This window comes from Spodoptera frugiperda, chromosome 26 (genome assembly GCF_023101765.2).
Source record: "Spodoptera frugiperda isolate SF20-4 chromosome 26, AGI-APGP_CSIRO_Sfru_2.0, whole genome shotgun sequence".
Lineage (NCBI taxonomy): Eukaryota > Metazoa > Arthropoda > Insecta > Lepidoptera > Noctuidae > Spodoptera > Spodoptera frugiperda.
The window spans coordinates 9,739,699-9,761,956 of NC_064237.1; the positions used below are offsets into that span (position 1 = coordinate 9,739,699).

General features: G+C 42.1%; 3 protein-coding genes across 3 annotated transcripts; 2 read left to right on the forward strand and 1 right to left on the reverse strand.

Moving 5' to 3' along the window:
• Positions 1-3,388: 3,388 nt before the first annotated feature.
• On the reverse strand, positions 3,389-5,470 carry LOC126912555 (uncharacterized). The gene is made up of 2 exons (XM_050705145.1): positions 4,284-5,470; positions 3,389-3,533 (listed from the first exon to the last, which is right to left on the reverse strand). The coding sequence occupies exons 1-2, from the start codon at positions 5,468-5,470 to the stop codon at positions 3,389-3,391; spliced, it is 1,332 nt and encodes a 443-aa protein (XP_050561102.1).
• A 1,990-nt stretch (positions 5,471-7,460) lies between these two features.
• Positions 7,461-9,848, forward strand: LOC118264394 (ecdysone oxidase-like). The gene is made up of 4 exons (XM_035576887.2): positions 7,461-7,486; positions 7,577-7,713; positions 8,020-8,153; positions 8,227-9,848. The coding sequence occupies exons 1-4, from the start codon at positions 7,476-7,478 to the stop codon at positions 9,802-9,804; spliced, it is 1,860 nt and encodes a 619-aa protein (XP_035432780.2). The 5' UTR covers positions 7,461-7,475; the 3' UTR covers positions 9,805-9,848.
• Positions 9,849-18,536: 8,688 nt separating this feature from the next.
• Positions 18,537-20,063, forward strand: LOC126912556 (uncharacterized). Its single transcript, XM_050705147.1, has one exon. It carries the CDS (start codon positions 18,537-18,539, stop codon positions 20,061-20,063), a length of 1,527 nt encoding a protein of 508 aa, XP_050561104.1.
• Positions 20,064-22,258: the final 2,195 nt, after the last annotated feature.

Sequence of the window (22,258 nt, forward strand, 5' to 3'; positions counted from 1 at the left end):
CAGACTCTTACTGACTAAAAACCACCCCGTTCCTACTCCTGCTTGTCGAGCCGGAGCCCCGGTAAACCCGCTAGGTAGTCCGCAGCTCCGGATTAAGCATCAGCCCTACTGGGCCCCATCTGTGGTGGTCTGATGGCTCTTTGAGGCGCGCGCGGAACGCAACGCGCCGCACGCACGGGTCTGGTTCTGGTCGGGCGGCGAGCTACCCTTGCTCGCCGTCCGCAGACCCGCACTTACGGTGGCCGGAGATCGTCACGCGATCCCCGACGCCCGGAGTGTCTTTCGCGTCGGCTAGGGCGTGAGGAAGTTCGTTCCCTCACGCGTCCCGCCTCCTCCTTAGCTAGCATAACTGCTTCGCAGAAGGAGGAGACGGCATCCCAGTCCCCCTCGCTCCGCACCATGGTCTGAACCAAAGCCGGACGCGAGAGGTCGCCGTCGCCGATCACTTCCCTGAGGGCACGGCGGTGCTCAGCCCACGCAGGGCAGACCGCAACCGTGTGTTCCACCGTGTCCTCCGGGCGGTCTTCGCAGTGATGACACCCGGGCGTTTCCTCCCGCCCAATCAAAAACAGGAACCTACCGAAACTCCCATGTCCGGTAAGCACCTGCGTCAGGCGGTAGGTGAGGACGCCATGGCGCCTCTCTAGCCACTCCTCAAAGAGGGGACTTACCGCTGCAATGACAGCGAGCCCAGCCCTCGGTTGCGACAGTCGTTGCTGCCAATCCGCCATGAGATCGCGCCGGAGCTCGTCCCGCCACGCACTAATCTGGCGCGGCAGCGGAGTTTCGCCCCGGCGACGCGCGTCGGCGCGCAGACTAAAGACGCGCGCGAGCACTTTCGCCTCCAAATCCCACGGCGGTAATCCGGCAAGGAGGTTCGCCGCCTCCCCGGAGATCGTGCGATATCCACGGATCACTCGGATGGCCATGACCCTCTGGGACGTGAGCAGCGTCCGAGTTGGCCGCCGCATCAGGTTCGGCGCCCACACAGGGGCGCCGTAGAGGGCCATGGACCGCACGACCCCCGCATACAACCTCCGGCAGGAGGCATTTGGCCCCCGAGGTTGGGCAGGAGCCGCTTAAGCGCAGCCCCCGTCCGTTCCAACTTAGGAGCCAAACGTCGGAAATGCTCCACGAAGTTCCATCGACTGTCGAGGACGAGTCCTAGGTACTTCATCGTCGTCTCGACGCCGATGGTAACCCCTCCTGCCGTTATTTGGGACCCACCTGGAGGTGGCGCGTTCCCGCGGCCATGAAAGCACATGGCCTCGGACTTGTGGAGCGCCACCTCGAGTCCCAATTGCCGGATCCTTGCAACGACTATCGCAACCGCTGTCGTCATTAAATTGGCCGCCGCCTGGTGCGACCTCCCGTGCGCTAGCACCAGCGTGTCGTCGGCGTAGCAGATTACGCTGACGCCGTTCGGGAGGTCGGTGCGCAACACCCAGTCGTAACCGATGTTCCACAGGAGCGGCCCCAAAACCGAACCCTGTGGAACACCGCGCGACATTTCTCGCCTGTTCCACTCGCCCTGGCGACCGGGGAACGTAACATACCTGTCTGACAGGTAGGCCTCGATTACACGACGGAGGTAGGTAGGCACCCGGTGGTACCGAAGTGCCCCTAGTATGCAGCTCCAGGGTAGGGAGTTAAAGGCGTTGGCGATGTCTAGAGACACCGCCACGACGACCTTACCCTGGACACTGCAGTCCCCGTCGTGAGGTCCCTTACGCGCATGATGGCGTCCACCGTAGAGCGCCCTCTGCGGAAGCCGAACTGGCCATCCGCGAGGTCCGGCCCAAATTCGGACAAGTGCGCGACGAGGCGGTTCGAAATTATCCTTTCGAAGACTTTTCCCACCTCGTCGAGCAGCACAATGGGCCGGTACGCGGACGGAGAGTCCGCAGGGCGCCCTGGTTTCTTCACGAGGACCAGTTTTCCCGTCTTCCACTGAAGTGGAAACTGGCCCCTCTCCAAACATGCGCTGTAGAGACCTATTAATCGAGGCCCGAGAGCCTCCGAGGCCAGGACCCACGCCTTGCCATGCAGGCCATCGGGTCCTGGGGCGGTGTTCTTGGCGCCCATCCGGCGCACCGCCGCTCTCAGTTCTGCCTCGGTCACCTCCGGAACGATGTCGTCGTCGTCGTCGCTGTGGCCCGCATTGGGCACCGCAGGGGGCGGAGTCATGGATGGAGGGGTAAAGCCCCTCCGTAGTCGGGGGAACAAGGCGCCGACCACTTCCTCCACGACCTCTGGCCGGAGACTCTGTGTCAGTGGGGGAGCCCAAGTGCGGAGTTTATCACGCACCATCCGATAGGGGCGCCCCCACGGGTCTCTGTTCAGAGACTCCAGCATCTCCCGACGGGCTTCCTCCTTAGCCCGCCAGATCTCCGCTTTGAGGGCGGCCTTTGTCGCCTTGTATCCCTCGTACAACTCCGCCTCTCTAACCTCCGCGTCTGGAGGGAGGATACGGAGCCTGCGGTGCCTAGTGTACCGGCGGCGCGCAGCTACGCACGCACTGCGCAGAGCAGCCAGCTCTTGCGACCACCAGTACACCTGGCGTTTGCGCTGACCTGGCCGGACCCGGGGCATCGCCACGTCACATATTCTGGACATGGCGTCCTGGAGCCATCTTGCTTCCCCGTCAATGTCAAGGCCTGCACGATTGCGGCTTCCAGGAAAAGCTCCCGGTCCAGCTGTCTTAGCGCCCAACGCGGGCCACATGGGGCCTGTCTGACTGGCGGGTCCGCGGACTCGGCGGAGACGTTGAACCGGATATACCGGTGGTCAGAAAACGTCTCCACCTCCTCCATAACGCGCCAGTCAACAACACGGGGTGACAGAGCGGGGCTGGCGAACGAGATATCCACCACCGACTCACCCTGCATCCGCACACACGTGGGGACAGAACCCCGGTTCAGGACGACTAGGCCTGTCTCCAGAGCCCAGTCTTCCACCATCCTACCCCGAACGTCAGTGAACCGGGAACCCCAAGCCAAGTTTTTGGCATTGAAGTCCCCGAGGACAAGTACGGGGAGGGAACGGAACCCGACGACGACGGCGACCAACTCCCTCAGGGAGTTGTGGAACTCGGCGAGAGTTCGGTTCGGAGAGAAATACACGCCCACCACAGCGATCTCTCCGAACCGTGCTGCGACACAACCCCGGCCTCTCTGAGCGTTCTCGAGAGTCGGGGTACCGGCGGCGGCCGACGAGATGATGGTCACCGAGCCGTCCAGATCCGCAACCCAGTGATCCCTGGGCGGGACAAAATACGGCTCGGAGACCACAGCAACATTGATCGACCACTGCGCTATGCTCTGGAGCAACAGGTCCTGAGCGGCGGCGCAGTGGTTGATATTCGCCTGGAGGAGGCGGAATGGATTCATTACTGGCAATCCATCACGACCTCCTCCCTGGCAGCATTACAGCCGGCGGTGGCTACGGCGGCGGTAGTAGTGGCGACCGCGGCGGCGGCGGCGGCGGCGGCGGCGGTGGAAACGACGGGGGTGGCGGAGGGCCTGCCCTTGCCCCTGGGTTTGGTAGGCGGGGAGCAGGCCTTGCTCCCGACCCGGTGATTGGCCGGCTTGCCAGCCGCTGCACATGCGTCGCAGTGCAGCGGGGCGGTGCACGTACCGGCCTTGTGACCGGGCTGACCGCAGCGGAAGCAGCGGTCGCTGCGGTCAACCTCCGAGGTGCATTTAACGCTCACATGATGGCCCACGTGGCAGCGGTAGCACCTCAGAGGCCGGACCTCGAGCAGCTTGACCTGCGCCGAGACCCAGCCCACCAGGAGCCTTTTGCCCTCCTTAATTTTTTTGGCCGCTGTGACGGGGCAGCTCACTACGACTGTGCGCAACCCCGAATTGTCCGGACGGATGGTGCTTGCCTTGACTTGTTCAGCAGGGCACCCTCCTGTCCTGGCGACAGCGGCCACCACCTCTTGTTCCGTCACGGAGTCGTCCAGGCCCATTATTCGCAGATCCAAGCATTTTGTGGGCCTGGACACGCGAACCTCGTCCGCACTAAGACACGCCCGGAGCCTTTCAGCGAGGGCGTCTGCGGACGGACCGCTAGTCGCGCCGGGGACCTCCAGTAGACGGGCTCCAGTCGCAGTTGCCTTGATTGCAAACCCGTCAGGTGCCCCGAACTCCGCGGGAGTCACCGCCCCCTTTAATTTGGCGAGGACGTCGCCATATGTAACGCCCCTTTGGACGGCATCGGGCTGTAGTGTTAGAACTACAGCCGCGGTCTTAGGGGCGCGAAGCAAGGCCGCAGCGCGCTTCTCTTTGCGCTGTTGCTGGCGCCGCTGCCGCTGCGCTTTTTTGCGGCGCTTCCTGCCTTCTTTGGCGACCCTCCTCGCGTCGCCGACTAGTTGCCACTCGCCACCACTGAGATCTCTTGCCGGCGGGACAGGCATAACTGTGACCGGGCCAACGGCCTGCTGAGCCGTTACTCCCCCTCTTCTTTTATTTCTGCGCCCTATTGGCGCATTCGGTGGTGGCTCCACCGAAACTAGTGGAGGCACCGGGGCCCTCGCAGGAGGAGCCGCTCTTGCCCTCGCCGGCGGTTGAGTGTCGCGGCCAGTCTGACCGGAAGAGGTCGAAGGCTTGGCCGCAACAGCCGCATATGACCGCGAGGCCGTCTGACTCGCTGCTAGTGGTGGACGGAGGACCTTACTTTCCAGCACGTCAAATCGCTGCCGGAAAGCAGCCATCTCCCGCCGCATCAGTCCGAGCATGTCAGACTCCGACATGGGCTGGGGTCGGCTTCCACGTGAAGCGGCGAGTTCAGCCTTGGTTGCCTGAAGCTCGGCCTCCAGAGCCGCATTAGAGGCCGACAACCGCGCCAGTTCTTGCCGCATTATGGCCAGCTCACTGTGGACTTTTTCAGCTGAGGGCACCCCGCACCGTTTAAAGACCGCTGTCATTATGGTGGTCTCCGCCGACTTCATCTGCTCGTTTCTGGCAGGCTGGGATTTCTTTGCAGCCACCCTGCGGAGCTCCTCCTTGATGGTCTGGCGGAGACCAATGGGGTCATGTTCAGCCTCTGAACCCTCGACACAAGTCACGTCCACTATGGAGGAATCTGACAGTCGGTTGGCTGTCTCGGTGCGGGCAGTGGCTGCCGACCTCTTGCAGCCCTTGCCCTTGCCCTTACCCCTTGCGGCCGTAGAGATCTTTGGGGCTGGTGCCTCCTGCGTAATGGAGGACAACGCCAGTCCCTCCTGGTCCTCCTCCAATCTGGGACGCTTAAATGACGCTCGCGTTAGGCGCTTTGACCTAACGCTCGCGTCGGATACGGGTGGGGCGTCAGACTCCGAGTCCGACGTCCTCCGATTTGGCGCTCGTATGGGGGATTCCCCATGGGCACCAGAGCCACTAGGGCTCTCAAAAACGATTACTGCAGGCGAGCTGAGCTCACCTGCCCTCTCCTCATCTGGTGGTGTTGTTTTATCAGTTGACTTCATAAAGTTCCCACGAGTATGGGGGAAATATCCAGTCCACCCAGGCAGTGCCCCTGTACCTGGGTAAGTGTATATTTGTATCCCAACTAGAGGGTCCACCGGTCCCCTAGCTGGGGGTGCGCTCGCGACTGACACTACTCCTCAGCCACGCATACCCTCGCCACGCACCAGAACTTGGTATTGGAGGAATTTTTTATAGAGGTTATCTTCCTCGCGGTCCGGGCGACCAAGCCAAGACCCTCGTCCCGTTCAGAGTCATAAAACATGACCATGACATCTTCCCGGATTACGATATCAACGGTTGCAGTCAGGAACAACTTGTGCCCCGATGCTGCTCGTTGGCAGGGTGAGTGCACAACGAGCACCGTCCTTGCCTCTCCGCCACGCTCTCTGCTAAGTCAGAGAGACGGGTGGAATGACGCCCCCTCGGAGGCGCAGGCCATGTGTCATCACAAAGCCCGCCGCCCCCAGAACCCATCTCGGGTTCTTCCGCCCCGTCCAAAAGTTCGCTACAGGCAATAGCCACTCCAACCCTATCACCCCCGTTAGGGGGGCTATTACCTGTACCCAGGGTGCACCACGGGGAGGTCTTTTGGCACCGCACCCCCTCACAGGGGACTTACCGCTGCAATGACAGCGAGCCCAGATAAATGTAGAAGGGCACTATTTAATATTCTAGTTCAGAATATGTGAATTTGTTGTCCTTTCGGTTTAAAGCAAGTACAAGTAACCTTGTTTGTGTGATCTCTAATTAATATAATCGTAAGACTGTGTTTAATATTATAAATAAATACCTGCTGGTCAAAAAACATTGGGTTTATATTTATTTTATTACTTTCACCAATATGTGTCGTGAATTATTAATAATCACTACTAAAAGTAATAAATTCCGATCGATTATTCTCATTTACCAAAACGTGTGGTTATTATTAATAATTTTGTAAAATTATTAATAATTTTCAATTAATCAGATTTACCGTAACATCTACATAAAATTTTGAGCTCGCTGCCTTATGTGTAAAGTACATGTGTTTTTAAAATATTTCATTATTAAATAACGAACTCATTATAATTCGTGCTGCCCTAACAGATTCTACCTACGACAATAAAAGACAATGTAATGACAATGTATATTTGTATAAGAATACCTGGCCTGGTAAATAACGAATTAATTAAGGGTTTGTAAAGAGTTGTCGGCATGTAAACTACACAAAAACTGTTACCGTCTTGTCACAGTTTATTTTTTAAAAGAGCCCAATAATGTTTGTGTCTTTTCTGTCAAGTTCTAGAACTTACTTATAGTGAGTTTGTATTAGTATGTTACTCAATCACGTCAAAATGGCTGACGGTATCGGAATGAAATTTAGCACGAGGATAGGTTATTATGATCTGGAATAACAAATTTAACTTTTGACAATGAAATGAAAAAATATATGTAAATGACATCTATCGACATATTTATCTATCAATGAACACGGCAAAAATACCATTGTATTGAGAGCCCCACTAATTGAAGAGTAGGTACCACATCTTTATCTAACAACCAAAACGGTAAACAAGGCGTTGTAGGTATGGGGAGCCCCATTAATTACTCGTTTCTTCCGTTTTATGTTCATTTAATTATGTAATTTTGAAGTTAATACTGTGTGAATATTTTAAGTGTAGACCTGTTGTCATTATCAATATGGAGAAAAATGAGACAAGACGTGTGATAAAAACTCGTTTGTTGTACTGTTTTTTAGTTAATTATTGTAGCGTTAGTAGTTGTCAAAGTACCTGTCATGATAACATGACAAAAATAACTGTCATGGTTCATTGGATACAACCTGATGTCTCAGACGAAAAACAAAATTAATTGAAAGATAAACAAACTGACAGACGGACAACCGAATCTTAGTAATAGGGAATCCACCTTACTTATTGAGTGTGGAACCCTAAAAACACAGATCAGACGTGAATATAAAAGCAAACGTGTTTATCAATTGCGCGCTTATTGTAATTGTCAAAAATGTCGCTAAGGTACGTTTTGCTGTGATAGTGATTTAATATCTGGTTAAAGTTTGAAATTACATTTTAAACTTCCGAATAATTTATAGTGAATATTTTCAGCTCCACGGCTGCACCGTGTTGGTCGCAATTTACAGGAGCTGCTGGTCCCAGCTCCTTAGCAGCGATAATTCAGTGCTTTGCTACTGCTAACTTATTTTTCTTAAATGACTTACTGTTGGGATCTTCAATTAATCATGGTAAGTATTTTTTTATTAACTTCCTACATTCTACTCGTATTTTCATTAGCTACCTATTTTTAACTGCGTAAGTTAAAATCAGATCTAGACCAGATACAATTAAGTTATTTCGTAAAAAAATAAGTTTAACAGTGACTTGTATAAATTGTGACATTAGACAATAACGTTTACGCATTTTGATCTGTTCAGTAGCCAACCAATGGTTGCTGTCTTTGTACTGAACTATTTTCGTACGTGAATACCAAATAACTAGGCTGACTGTACATTGGGAATTATTTTATTGTATACATTTTTTTTTCTTTTAAGATTCTGATGAATTTGACTTCATAATAATCGGTGCGGGATCTGCTGGAAGTGTAGTTGCAAATAGATTAAGTGAAATAGAGGATTGGAACATCTTACTTCTAGAGGCCGGAGGAGACCCGCCTATTACATCTGATGTATGTACCGTTATTAATTTATCTGTCTAATTTTAAGTTCTGGTTTTCTCAAGCTTTCTTTTACCGTTTCTAGATACCTGGCCTGCAAACACTTTTATATGGAAGTAAACATGACTGGCAATACAAAACAGTTAACAATGGAATCACAAGTCAAGGGCTCAAAGACGGTTCTGTGGGATGGACGAAAGGAAAGATGCTTGGAGGCAGTAGTAGCATAAATGCTTTAGCATATGTACCAGGTAACACTCAAGACTACCAAAACTGGTATGACGCAGGAAACGAAGAATGGAGTGTAGAAGACGTACAAAGATGTTTCAAGAAACTTGAAAGTCTTCAAAATAAGAAAATGTTACAAGATCCAAATATCAAAGATGTCTACGGCCATAATGGTCCTTTAATAATTAATAGGTACAATCATACTCTCCGCACTTATACAGATCATGTCATTGAATCATGGGATAAAATTGGATTTAAGAGAGTCTCTGATTTAAAAGCAGCGAACTTTTTAGGCTCGGGCATAATAACGGCCACAGCAACCAATGGAGTCAGACAAAGCACTAATAAGGCATATTTACAGCCAATCAAAGACAGATCAAATTTAGTCATAATGAAAGATACCTTGGTAACCAAAATTTTGATAAACGACACCGCCTTATCAGCCTATGGTGTTGAAGTCGAGAAAAACGGAGAAAAAAAGGTTTATTACGCATCTAAAGAAATAATTTTAAGTGCTGGTTCTGTCAGTTCTCCACAGCTGTTAATGTTGTCTGGTGTGGGTCCTAAAGAACATCTTGAATCATATAATATAGAAACTTTAGTTGATTCTCCGATGGTTGGACAAAATCTGCAAGATCATGCTTTATTGCCGATAACAATTTATGCCAATGCACCCGGAGAACAATCGTTACTAGAATTGACAGGTGAAGTTCTTAAATATATAACTAAAAGAGAAGGTTATTTGGCACAGAGTAGTATAATAACAGATGGTGCTGCATTTTACTCTACAATCGAAAATGCCACATTCCCTAACATTCAAAATCATCTTACAATCATAAATAAAAATAACATTTTACTTAAGAGTGTTCTACAGGTAGCTTTTCACTACAATGACGCTGTAGTAGACTCAATAACAAATTTAAATAAAAATCACGCGCTTTATTTCTTTGAAAACATTCTCTTGCATCCTTATTCCAAAGGTAACATTGCTTTGCAATCCAACGATCCTAAAGACGCACCTCTAATTTACGCCAATTATTTCGACGATAGTAGAGATTTGGATGTTGCAGTAGCTGGTATTAAAATGGCAACTAAAATTTTGGACACTCCATATTTCAAGAAGATTAATGCTTTTCTTGGTAGTATGGACGTGCCAGAATGTAATGAGTACGAATTAGACAGTGAAGATTACTGGAGGTGTATTTGTATAAACTTGGTAACGTCAATCTTCCATCCCATGGGGTCCTGTAAAATGGGATCTGATATAAGTACGTCGGTAGTGAACAGCAGGCTACAAGTCCACGGTGTGAACAACCTGCGTGTGATCGATGCTGGAGTATTCCCTTCGACCATAAGTGGTAACATCAATGGAGCTTGCATTATGGTGGGCGAAAGAGGATCGGAACTTATCAAAGAAGACTATAATAAAGAATAAGTTTCTATAACTTTACATTAATAAATGTGTTATTTTGTTACTACGCCATTTGTTTTCTTTGAAGTTTTCCCTAGTAGATGTTTTAAACAACCCGAAACAGATAGACTGATCATATACATATACTGTATAGGACGATGCTTAGTAGGCCTTCTGAGTCATCATATATTTTTTTGTATGACAGTGAAACTGAGATGTCTGTCAGACTACACAGTTAGCATAGTGGCTAGGCAATCGGCTGCTGTGAAATTAGTCGCGAGTTCGATTACCGCACGAAATAATTCATTGTGGAATTGTATATTTGTAAATGCACCAGTGACACAGGAGGAAATCCAATTGTTTAAGATTTTTTCTATTATTATTTGATGGGTCCACGTTTGGCCGCTATCTCGCCTGGTGGTAAGTGATGATGCGACCTACGATGCAGCACGTCTGCCCATGAGCAACCTTTTGACTCGGGTCTTATAAACACCCAGATTATACTCATAAGAAAACAGACTCCGGCAACTTAGCAGTTTGAACAAGAAAGCTTGAAAAAAGTCTCAGTTTTGCTATTACTCTAAAAATACATAATTAAGTGAAGATTGGCATATTAAAATTTTATACAAGTACAAATATAGGAACGAATCCTACTGATTTGAGCATTGTTTTTTATTAGTTATATATTATTTTATTTTTAGTACATTAGTCGGTTATACACAAGGCAGCTGTTCAAAGAATCAAAAGTAAACAAATGACGATATAACAATGAAAAAAACCAAATACATAGTATAAGTTGGTAATGTATTATCGTGAAATATTATTAGCGTATAATATAAACCATGATTTGAATAAAACTTGATCAAATAATTACTATCGAAATATTTTCAAACTCGTTCAAACCAAACTGTGTTGGACAACGTGGATTTTCCATTGGTTGAATGATACATGAATGGTACATTTTTAAAATCTTCTATCAGGAATATTAATATAATGGAGTCAGTCAAACTTTTAGAAATTATTAACATCAAGTGCATTATGAGCCTCCGCTTATTTCATTATCTCAAACTACCAAGAGACTCAAAACTTTTTTCTAAAAAAAAAGTCTAAATAAAATAATGGTTATTAAACGCCAGGGGGGCAAAAGTGACCGGCGCTAGCGGATTTGCCTTCAACAGATTTGTTTCTTTGAGAATTGTTTCGTCAAGTAGCACTCCATTCGTTACTACTCTGTGTTTCTCAACAATAAATTATGACAGCTTACTACCAGAGGTATAAAGGTGTTGGTAATTATTAAATTCGTTCTAAAATTGTAAGACGTTATCACGTAGGGTGTAGTTTCATTTGCTTAAGTTTGGTTATTCACACATTCCAGTTTCTAACAATTTTCATAACAAATCGTCACGTCTTTTATCCCCGAAGGAGTAGGCAGAGGTGCACATCATAGCACGTAATGCCACTGTACAATGTACACCATTTATTTTTTAATAAGGACCTTAGAAAGTGTGTTATAGTTTCAAAACAAAAGTAACACAACTTAAATATAATCTAAGCGTGATTGTTTATAATGTTTGAGCCAAATAGGACTAAGAGAAAGTACATAAACAGTTAATTGGCAAGCATGCACTTTTCAAAACATTTGCAAAGCATCTAGGGCACCGCAAAATTGCTAAACGTTGCCAACAGATGCACACGAAACACAACAAAAAAAACTACAGCGAACATTAAACTTTTGCAAAAACTGAAAAAGTATTCATTTTAATTCAAGTTTTAACTCAAAGGTGTCACCGTCAGGAACATTCCGCGATGCTTTTTAGTTTTTAAACTAGCTTCGCTATTTAGTTGAAGTCAACAGAGTAGTAGATTCATAGGCGGGGCTCATTCCGTGTCTAAACGTTGTTAAATTCTATGTTTAGAGTCAGACTTTACTCAGGCAACGTAAACAGGCTAGACCATGAAAGAGGTTGAGGCGCGGCAGCATAGGCCAAGAGCTAGACACCAATTTATGCGAAAACATCGTTTGATTAAATAATATGCTAAAATTATGATGTCTGTGAAATGGGTAATTGTAATTATGTTTTGATAGTTTTTGTGTGAAGTCAAAGCGTTATCATCGATGTCTGGATCACTATGCAAACAACGCGATTAACTTACAAATGCGGTTAAATATTCAATCCATCAAAATAACTGATAGTATTGGTATTAGAAACGTATGAATTTCTAACTTTAGAGCATTTAATGAACGGTTTTATGATACCTCAGTTTAAAGAAAAATATGTTTACGATAACACTAATATCTTTGTATTATAAAACAATAATTAATATTATTATTTACCGCATTGGTTAGTTATTGATACGGCATAGATAGAGTACATGACATAGATTCTGGAAGTTAGCATACACAGTTTTTAATGTTGTAAACTAGTGTAAGGATATAATGTTGGATTCAGAGTAAATATAAAATAACAAAACAAATTTAATAAAATAAGAAAGAAAGAGAAGATTGCTTGAGAAGCTGTGTTAAGTTGCTGTTTTAAGAATAATTTTGTACCTACTTTGCACAGATAACATAATAACATTCCATAAAAAAAAGTTAAGATTTTTTTATTTTTTTTCGTCTTTCGTCTTTATAAAAAACGCTGACACGACACAAGAGGTGGGTGCGTTTACAAACATACAAGTTCACATACATATGACACCCAGACCAGAAACAACAATTTGTGGATCACTCAAAGAGTTGCTCTCAAATTCATTGTTTTTTGCAGTCAAATTCAATTCATTTCGCGCAGCAAAAAGTGCGGCCTCCTGGACTATGTTCACGTAGCATCGCAAGAGGTGTGTTCCGCACGGCAACCCATTAGGTAATTGAATTGACTACTTACCAACTGGAAGCGAATATTCGCCTTTTTCTAGTCTTTTTTGAACTTAGTTGAACTTTACTTTTAATTAGTGAAATATCAAAGACGTTTCTAGTATCAATTTCATAGTACAGAAAACCCTTTTTGACGGTAAATAGAGGTTAATTTTTCATCAAGAAAACTGGGTATTTTTAAGGCATGTGGAAGTTTTTCGGGCTTTTCGGGTTTACCGGGGCTCCAGCTCGAACAGAAGGAGTAGGAACGGGGTGGTTTTTAGTCAGTAAGAGTCTGACACTCCCTCTCGCCTCGCCCAAGGCGGGAGAAATCATTAGATGATTTTCCCCCCTCAAAAAAAGTGAAACTAAATGCTGAGTTCTAATTTTCCCATACTTAACTTAAACTGAATGCTGAGTTCTATAATTAGTATACGAGTAATATGTTCAAATCTAATTCAGAGTTTGCCAAACACTCATACTCTTTAGTTTATTTCATCAACCACTAATAAGTTAATGCATACATATTTGTGTTACTAATCTACAGTTTAGGGGCTAAAGTAATTAATTAAATAATCTAATGCAGTTACGAGTATACTCTAGTACCTAATTAAGTAGTAGAGTTGTAGTTTGAATTTAAATGAATATTTTATAAGTGGCATTCTATTATTGAGTTAGGGAACTTAGACAGTAGACGGCTTACGTTTATTAGATAACAATTCTAATTTGTATTCTACATAAGATCCACTTTACATTGTCTGTGCTTTTTTTAAAAACCTACCGTAATAAGTTGTAGGAAGGTTTCAATTTTGATTGCACGGCTGGCGCGGTGGCTGGGCAACTAGTTGCCGCGCAACGTGTAGCGAGTTCGATTCCCGCAAGGAGCAACTCTTTGTGTGATCCACAAATTGTTGTTTCTGGTCTAGGTGTCATGTGCACGTGAAATTGTATGTCTGAGAAAATCCTAATGTGGGGCAACGTTTTATTAAAAAAAAAACAATAGAATACAGTTTACTTCACGTAAATATTTAGAGAAAAAGCTCTACTATTTTCTAGAGCGTAGACTTACTTGACTTGACTTAATATCCTATGTCCCGATGGTCTAGATGACTCAGAAGGCGTCCACTGAAGTACTTCATCGCGATCTGTTTTGAGGTTCATACTTCACGTCGCACAACACCAAATATTTACGTGAGTAAACCGTGTTTTTAATGAAGTCTTTGACTGCCAATAGAAAACTGTTGAAGGCAAATCCTCCGCTAAAGCCGGTCACCGGTAATCCCCGTGGCGTTTAGAGTGTTAATTTAGTATATAAAAATATTGATATTGCAGTAGAGAACATTTTGTAAGATTGTCTGAGGCCGTACTTTAGGTATATTCCTATTAATAATGCCTACATAAAGTAGTTGACAACAATGATTGGTAGATAGATGGTATAGTTTCTTATCAAATAATACAACAAAAGCAAAATCAGAGCAAATGTGCATAAAAACATGTAACACTTTGTCTTTTGTTGACCCAAATCAAATTAAATTTACATACGAATTCGGAGTTGCAGGTGAATTCACGTAGATTTACTTGCAAAGTATCAACTGTGGCGGTGGATTTGACTTCTTGTCTCCAAGTATGTTTGAATGTTCTTGGTAGTACGATCTACCGTCATGACCAAGTTTCTACCGAACTTCACACTTGAACCTGTGTTTTTGATCAACTTTGTTTCTATTCTAGAATTTAGTTCAATCTTCTGTTTGGAAGGATTTGTAAATATTGCTTAGATTTATGCCGTTGTTGTAATGTTTTATGATTTGCTTCTAGTTATATGGTAGGCGTAATATAACTGGCTAATAGTGGATGTAATAATAAACGTTTTTTTAACAAAAGGGAACTGTTTTCAACTTTTTACCGCCTCCATTTTTTTTAAGTCAGGTAATATCCCTAATATCTTCTCCTAAGTCTGAAACATACTTGCTTTATAAACTGCATCAAAATCAGTTCGAGATAATCTCATACAAACATACATACACCTCAAACTGAAATTTCCTTTTTTTTGAAATCGGTTAAAAATGCGTGCCTTCCGTAACAGGTAGCACAAAGTTAAGTTTGTAAGTAAAAAAGTTCTTCTTTCTCTTCTTATGGTGCCACTTCATTCTTAAAGGTTGCCAATAGTTAGTTTTCAAAATTGAAATATCCATAACAGCTAAACGTTAGCAAGCAATCAAGTAAAATGTTCTAGTGTCAACGTGAACTACTCGGAAATACACTGCAATGCAGTTATTAGTGTTCTGGAGATGAAATAAAAAATATGGCTGAGTCTCAACTGTCAGCAGCAGGTATCGTTACAACACAGGAGTGAGAAAAATCTCTACCAAGAAACAGGGATTTATATTTTACACTGCCTGGCAGTTTTCTCAATAAAACCAAGGATAAGATTTCCCTTTGAAATTGCATTCTTTTAATATCACTGCTATATTTTGCTATCTATTATAGTGAGTAGCTCAGTGCTATTGCTAGGCAAGGGGTCTTGTTTTCGATTCCCACGTTGGGCAAAGTATTACAGGGTTATTTTCGCTTATTCGAAAATATTTCATTAGTAGAAATATTTTCGGAATCTGGAAATGTCCCCGGTATATAATTATGGCAATAGGCTCACCCCCTATTACATGGGACATAACATAAAAAAATTAAAATGTGTGTGTACATTGTACAGTGGTATTTCATCCCATAATGTAAACCTCTGTCCGCCCCTTTGGGGATAAAAGGCGTGACGATGTTTATTTTATTTTGTAGAAAACTCATACTTTAACATTAGACCTTTTGTTTCTCGAAGCTATACCCATTGTAGATGGTCCTAGTTTTTTCAACATATGCTTGATGCCATCAATTTAAGCCTTATCGTGATTACGGATTTGTACTTCTCCACCCGAAATCGAATCAAAATGTTGATACCTTGATAGTGATCTTTGCGACGTGAAATATGTAAGTCTTGATTTGGCTCAGTGTTTGAACAAAGGCTCGCTTTTAGCCAAACACAAGGCAAAAGGTAAGTATTTTAAAAACTTCTACTTATTCTAGTTCTTTATAAAAGTATGTACTTATCAAGTAAATAAAACACATATAAAAGTAATCTTTAAAAGAAACTACATAAGAACAGGAATCCATATTCATTCTTTCGCTAAGCGTTGCTGAAGTTTGGTTAAGTAGTAACAAACTCTACTGAGCTCGCCCGCTGTTCCAAACACCTCCACAAACTGCTTCACTCTTAGTTACAGAGACAGTTTCCAAAACGAAAAGATTTTCAAATGTACTAGGAACCTAGGAAGCGTCAGAGTTCTAACGTTAATATTTATTAGAAGTTACTATATTTAGACCTATCATTTTTATTATAAACACGGAGCAATTTTTGCCCACATGTTGGGTAATCCTCATGGAGCCCCGTCGTCTCAGGAGGACGAGGAACACTCCTCTTTGATAGGAGAATAGACTAGGCCTTGTAACATTATACTATTGTCATATTTCTCAAATTCTATGCTGCACTGAAAATAATACAGACTAACTGAAACTTTATTTTTTCGAAAAACTGAAGATTAAATAACATAGGTCAATAATAAAAAATAACATTCATAGGTGACGGTTACCACTTACAATCAGGTGGGCCGTCTGCTTGTTTGCCACTGTCGTGGTATAAAAAAAAAGAAAGTTTTTTGCAGCTCAGGAATTGACCCGTTAATAAAGAGACACATCTTAATCAATGAAACAATCTGCTTCAACGAGTATCTTGAGCTATAAGTATTCATCTAAAAATATCTCTGTTATACTCAGTAGGTATAAGAAATCTTTATAAAGATACAATACTGGAAAGCCTACAAGAACCGGCATTACTTTCTCCTGGCATTTTCCCAAGCCTCAATTCGGTTGGTTTGGTACTAAATCTCAGTAAATTTAAGCGTTCCTGAATACTCTTAACACGCACGGTCTTAAGAATCGAGAATGCCTACCGAATTGAGAATATCAATCGGTATCTGTTTCACTAAAAGTAGAATTGAGTGTTGATTTTTATGATTATTGTAGCGGATTGGCTATATGAGCCTTAATATATTATTTATGTCTTAGGATCTTAATGTCCTGAGCTGCGGACTACCTAGCGGGTTTTATTGGGGCTCCGGCTCGAAAAGCAGGAGTAAGAAGGGGTTGGTTTTTAGTCAGTATGGTCAGTATGAGGCTGACACTCCCTTTTGTCATTAAAAAAAGATTTAAATATGGTAGTATAGGTCACTAAGAAAAATATTAGTGCTACTTAACTTGGAAACGAAAACAATTGATATCTGCTAAGTAGGTTTTCAAACTTGCACTTTACATCATACTGGGTCTACTTTCAAGAAGACTTAAGAATAGTATAGATTGGTACTTTCAATACTTATTTTAAGACCTACGCTAGTATATAAACGGAATTATTACATAAAGTCAACGACATCTTTCATAAAATGAACTTCCGATTATCAGGGTGCTTTTCCACCAGAGACGTGGTATGCTACATCGCTGTGCGTGCGTTTGGCTTCTACCAATCATATTCATTGGTACATATTGCTTAGGACTGGTGGAAACGGACTCAGCTCTGGATGCGTACTATGGATGTGTGCTATGGATGACTTCTCTAGTATTGATACATTGCATACTTGAGCTGCGCATCTTCCCCGCACAGCTACATTGCTTAGTATCAGTAAAAACGTATGTTTCACAGCTTAGCTATTACATCTTTGTAGCATAGCTACATAGCACATATCTGATGGAAAAGCACCATTACGCAGCCACCAGCAAAATTATAATTATTAATGTCACTTTCATACAACAACATATTTCACACATAGAGAAATAACACAGTAACAAATGAATACAGCGGTTCATTTCAATTCATAGCTTATTAAATTCACCATTTATACGGTAGTTTGCGAGATGAACGTATAAAACAGGGTACAATTTATAATCACCGCTTTCCCCGGGGATTCGGGCGTTTGGTTAATTATTCGAGACGCTCCTTTGGGAGCCCGAATTATTTGTTGTATTCAATATTTTCGACTGCAATGCTTTCAATAAACGTGTTCTATTGTGTACAGGTGATAATTAAATTGGATTATTGTTTAGGATATTTTTGTATTTAGGTTAATATTTGTATGTAGGTTGTCATGCGTAAAGTATATTATGTACTTCTTTTTTTTGTGAGTACGTGAAGCCGCAAACCGTATGGTAGAATACAATACATTTTTGTCACTACTCTTGTCCTTCTCGCGAGTGTTGTACAGTTTCCTAGCATTATTGGTTTGTCAGCAGAGACCGGGCAGAGCGCTCTCTGATAAACTTAAATCTTTTTAGCATCTCTTCTTCCATAGCATCATGTCGTATGGTATTTTGCTGTGGGGACAGGCTGCTGATGTTGAGTCTATCTTTATCCTACAAAAGCGAGCCGTCAGAGCTATTTACAACCTAGGTCGTCGCGAATCTCTCAGAGAAAAGTTTAAGGAGATCAATATTATGACCGTTCCATGTCAATTTATTTATGAAAATCTTATGTATGTTAGAAAAAACCTACATTTGTTTGCGAAAGTATCTGACAGACACAACTATCAAACTAGGCATAAGGATAGATTAAGTCAACCATTTTTTAGATTGTCAAAAATAAGTAAGTCATTTATGGGATTCTGTGTTAAATGTTATAATAAAGTTCCAATGGAAATACAGAATCTGAATGAATCAAAATTTAAACTTTGTATTAAAAAAACGTTATCAACATAGGTACAGTTGCGCGTGAGCAGCCGAGTCGGACGCACACGATTGGAACGTCGGACTGTAATTACTATCGCGCGGCGTGTTTTTTTTACGTATACCCTCTTAATTATAATGTTAATTTTAAATGGATGAAATACATAATAATGTGAGCTCGTGTGACTCAAGTGATAATGAAACGTTGGAAAAGGACATAGTTATAGAAAGTGAGCAACTACTTAGTTCTGCGTCATTGGAGGAGATGAAGGAGAGTGAAGAGTGTGATCAACAAGTTGGAGAGAAGAGAGTGCGACAGGAGGAGGAGGAGGAGGAGATTGTGGAGGAAGATGACTTTGTAACAGTAATTAGGCAACATAAAAGACCGAATAGGAAAGACTCGTTTAACAATAGTTTAACGGGCGGAGAAAAGAATACTGAAGAGGAGAAGTGTATAATATGTGTGACCGGAAAAGAAACTTTGCCGAAACAATTTGGAATGGCTAAACTATTACAATCATGTAATATTTCAAATATAGTTAAAATGGTATATAAAAGCGCATTCAGGGTTTTAATTCATTTCGAAAATAAAGAATGTGCTACAAAGATGATGAATTGTGAAAAGATTACCAATTTAGGTTATAGAATACAGATGACTGATGAAGTAAGTTTATGCTATGGTACCCTGAGGCAAGTAGATTTGGAAACAGATGAGAAAGAAATTCTTGAAAATGTTAGTTGTGAGAGTGAAATTATATCTGTTAAAAGACTTAAAAAGCTATCGGACAGTGGAGAATGGATTGATTCCGAAACAGTCAGAATATGTTTTAAAGGTGCCATTTTACCACCGTACGTATACGGGTACGGTTGTAGGTTTAAAGTGGAACCTTACACGTTTCCAGTGTCACAGTGCTCCAAATGTTGGAAATTCGGTCACCTGTCTAGATCATGTCCAACTAATAAAACTATATGCCCCAAGTGTGGCAATCAACACCCAAACTGTGAAACAAATGAGTATGTATGTGTTAATTGTAAAGGACCACACATGGCAATGCATAAAAAATGTCCTAGCTTCATAAAAGAGAAAAGAATTAGAGATATTATGACCAAAGAAAATTGCACTTATAGGAAAGGATTGGAATTATATCTTAAAGAAAGAGGGACTCAACAACTAAACACTACTATTAGGAATACAAAGAGTTATGATAGTCCTGAAGGCTTAGAAAATCAGAATGTAAATTATACACAGACTAAAACATACAAGGATGCGGTGATTGCAAAAACAAATAATCAAAGTTCAAGTTCTGCACCGGGTAATATGATGGAAATAGACAGTTCAGAAAAGAAAAAGAATCAACAGAGATATATGCCGAAGAAGAAACATATAGAAACCAGCTTTATAAGGAGTGACAAGGAAAAAGAAAGTAGTAATACACAATCAGAAATCACAAGTAAAGAAACTGAAAACACAGACAAGACATCCAATACAAGATCTAAGCTAGATTTTTATAGTTTATACAGAAAAGTAAGAGATATTTGCCTCTCTGTCGATAGTTGGCAGGTGAAACTACAGGAGTTAGCCAAAATTTTGTTCGATGTATTAAGTGAATTAATTTTTAAAGTGTTTAAAAGTGATGATGTATGGAAAAAAATAATATTTATGTTCAACAATGGCTAACGATAATAGAAATAATAATGTATCGCTTCATATTGTACAGTGGAATGCACGCAGCTTGATGCCTAAACGTAATGAATTTGAACTTTTAATAGCACAAGAAAAAGCACACATAGCACTAGTAACAGAAACCTGGTTAGAACCCGATACACATTTCAATGTAAGTGGATACAATACTTTAAGAAGGGATAGGCCAGATGGTTATGGTGGACTAGCTATTTTAATACATAAATCTATAAAAGTGCAACAGTGTTCGACTTACATAAATAATCCTGGAATAGAAATTATGAGCGTAAACCTTGTAAATTGTAATGAAATTAAAAATATAGTGTTAGTATACTGCCCTTCTTCGGTTCGTACTTGCCTCTCTGACTGGGAACAAATATTTTCATTATTTTCAAGCAAATGTATTATTGCTGGAGACTTTAATGGGCACCATGCAACTTGGTCCTCCAAAACGGATGCCAGAGGAATTCAATTGTATGATACGGCTTTAGACTCAGGGTTTATTTCACTTAATGATGGTAGTATGACAAGAGTGGCATTAGTTGATGGAGTTGCACAAAATACTTCTCCTGATGTTACCTTTGTATCTACCGATTTATCTGTTTTATTGGGCTGGAGGATTATAAATGAAAATCTAGGTAGTGACCATCTGTTTATAAAAATATCATATAAATATAATAGTAGCTTAAACCCGGTTGTTACAATTAAAAAGCGGAACTTCAAACTAGCAAAATGGTCAAATTATAGTGAGGCCTTAGAAAATTCTTTAATACAAACTGTAGTCCCAAGAAATGTACAATCTTTATATGATAATTTTATAGAACAATTAAATAAAGCCGCTGATGAAAATATTCCCTTTATCAAACTTAATAGTAACCCAAGTAATGGTTTTCGTCCAAAATCGTACTGGAATCCTAATTTATCCCGTTTGGTAGCACAGCGTAGACTGGCTTTAAAAATATTTAGGAGAAATCCCACACCAAATAATTTAAGTGTACTGGAGCACAAAACAGAAGTTGCTAAGAAAGCCATCAGTCAAGAGAAGTCTAAAGATTGGCGAAATTACTGTAGTAGCGTTAATGAACAAACATCTAGTTCTGAAATGTGGAAACGTATGGGTTGGATTAAAGGACGTGTGTCGCCCAGATTATCTGTTTCAAATGAACACAAGGTTGAACTTCTATGCAGTCTCGCTCCAGATTACGTCTACCCAAAACAGCAGCAGTTTAACTCAAATAATGCAGTACTAGAAGATAAATTTACTTTACAAGAAATGATAAATTGTTTTAAACGAAAAGACACTGCGCCTGGGACTGATGGGATTACATACTCGCTGATATTTTATTTGTCTTCTGTAAGCAGACAATATTTACTAGAACTATACAATCTTATTTTTAGCACTGGTATTATTCCGAAACAATGGCGGGAGATAATAGTAACACCGATACCCAAGTCCACACCAAATAATAATAATATTAAACTAAGACCTATTTCTTTAATATCTTGTTTATGTAAAATTTTCCACTCAATGCTGACAAAGCGGCTTGAGTGGTACATTGAAAAAAATATGCTTTTATCCAAATATACATCTGGTTTTAGGAGAGGACAATCTTGTCAGGACTGTTTAGTTAAGTTAGTTAGTCAAATTTACACAGGATTTTCACATAAAACTCCAACAGTAGCCTGTTTCGTTGATATCACAAATGCTTATAATAACGTGTTAATAGATGTGCTGGTAAAAACTTTAGATGATATAGGAATCGGAAAAACTATTTGCCAATATTTATGGAATTTCTTGAGTGAAAGACATCTTATGATAAAAGATGAAACAGATGTAAGCAAATTCTTCATAAGATGTACTGACAGAGGATTAGCTCAAGGAGATCCAATTTCACCTATACTTTTTAATATTGTAACAATTAAATGTTTCCATGAAATTCAAAATATTAATATGTGTCAATACGCAGATGATTTTGTATTGTACCAAACGTCTAAAAATTTAAAACATGTTCAACGTACACTTCAAAAGGCGCTAGATAAATTTTGTTACGTTTTAGATGAATTAGGTTTGGAACTATCGGCTACTAAATCTAAAGTATGTATCTTTAACAGAGGTTTTAGAAGTCCAAAGGTAGAACTAAACATAAATAATCATAATTTAGAAAAAGTTGACAGTTACAAATACTTAGGAG

Coding starts and splice junctions, on each gene's coding strand:
- LOC126912555 (XM_050705145.1), bottom strand. CDS start 5,470: ATGAAGTCAACTGATAAAACAACACCACCAGATGAGGAGAGGGCAGGT. Junction 3,534..4,283: donor CAGCAACAGCGCAAAGAGAA/GCGCGCTGCGGC, acceptor TACCAAACCCAG/GGGCAAGGGCAGGCCCTCCG.
- LOC118264394 (XM_035576887.2), top strand. Junction 7,714..8,019: donor GGGATCTTCAATTAATCATG/GTAAGTATTTTT, acceptor TTTTCTTTTAAG/ATTCTGATGAATTTGACTTC. Junction 8,154..8,226: donor ACCCGCCTATTACATCTGAT/GTATGTACCGTT, acceptor TACCGTTTCTAG/ATACCTGGCCTGCAAACACT.
- LOC126912556 (XM_050705147.1), top strand. CDS start 18,537: ATGGATGAAATACATAATAATGTGAGCTCGTGTGACTCAAGTGATAAT.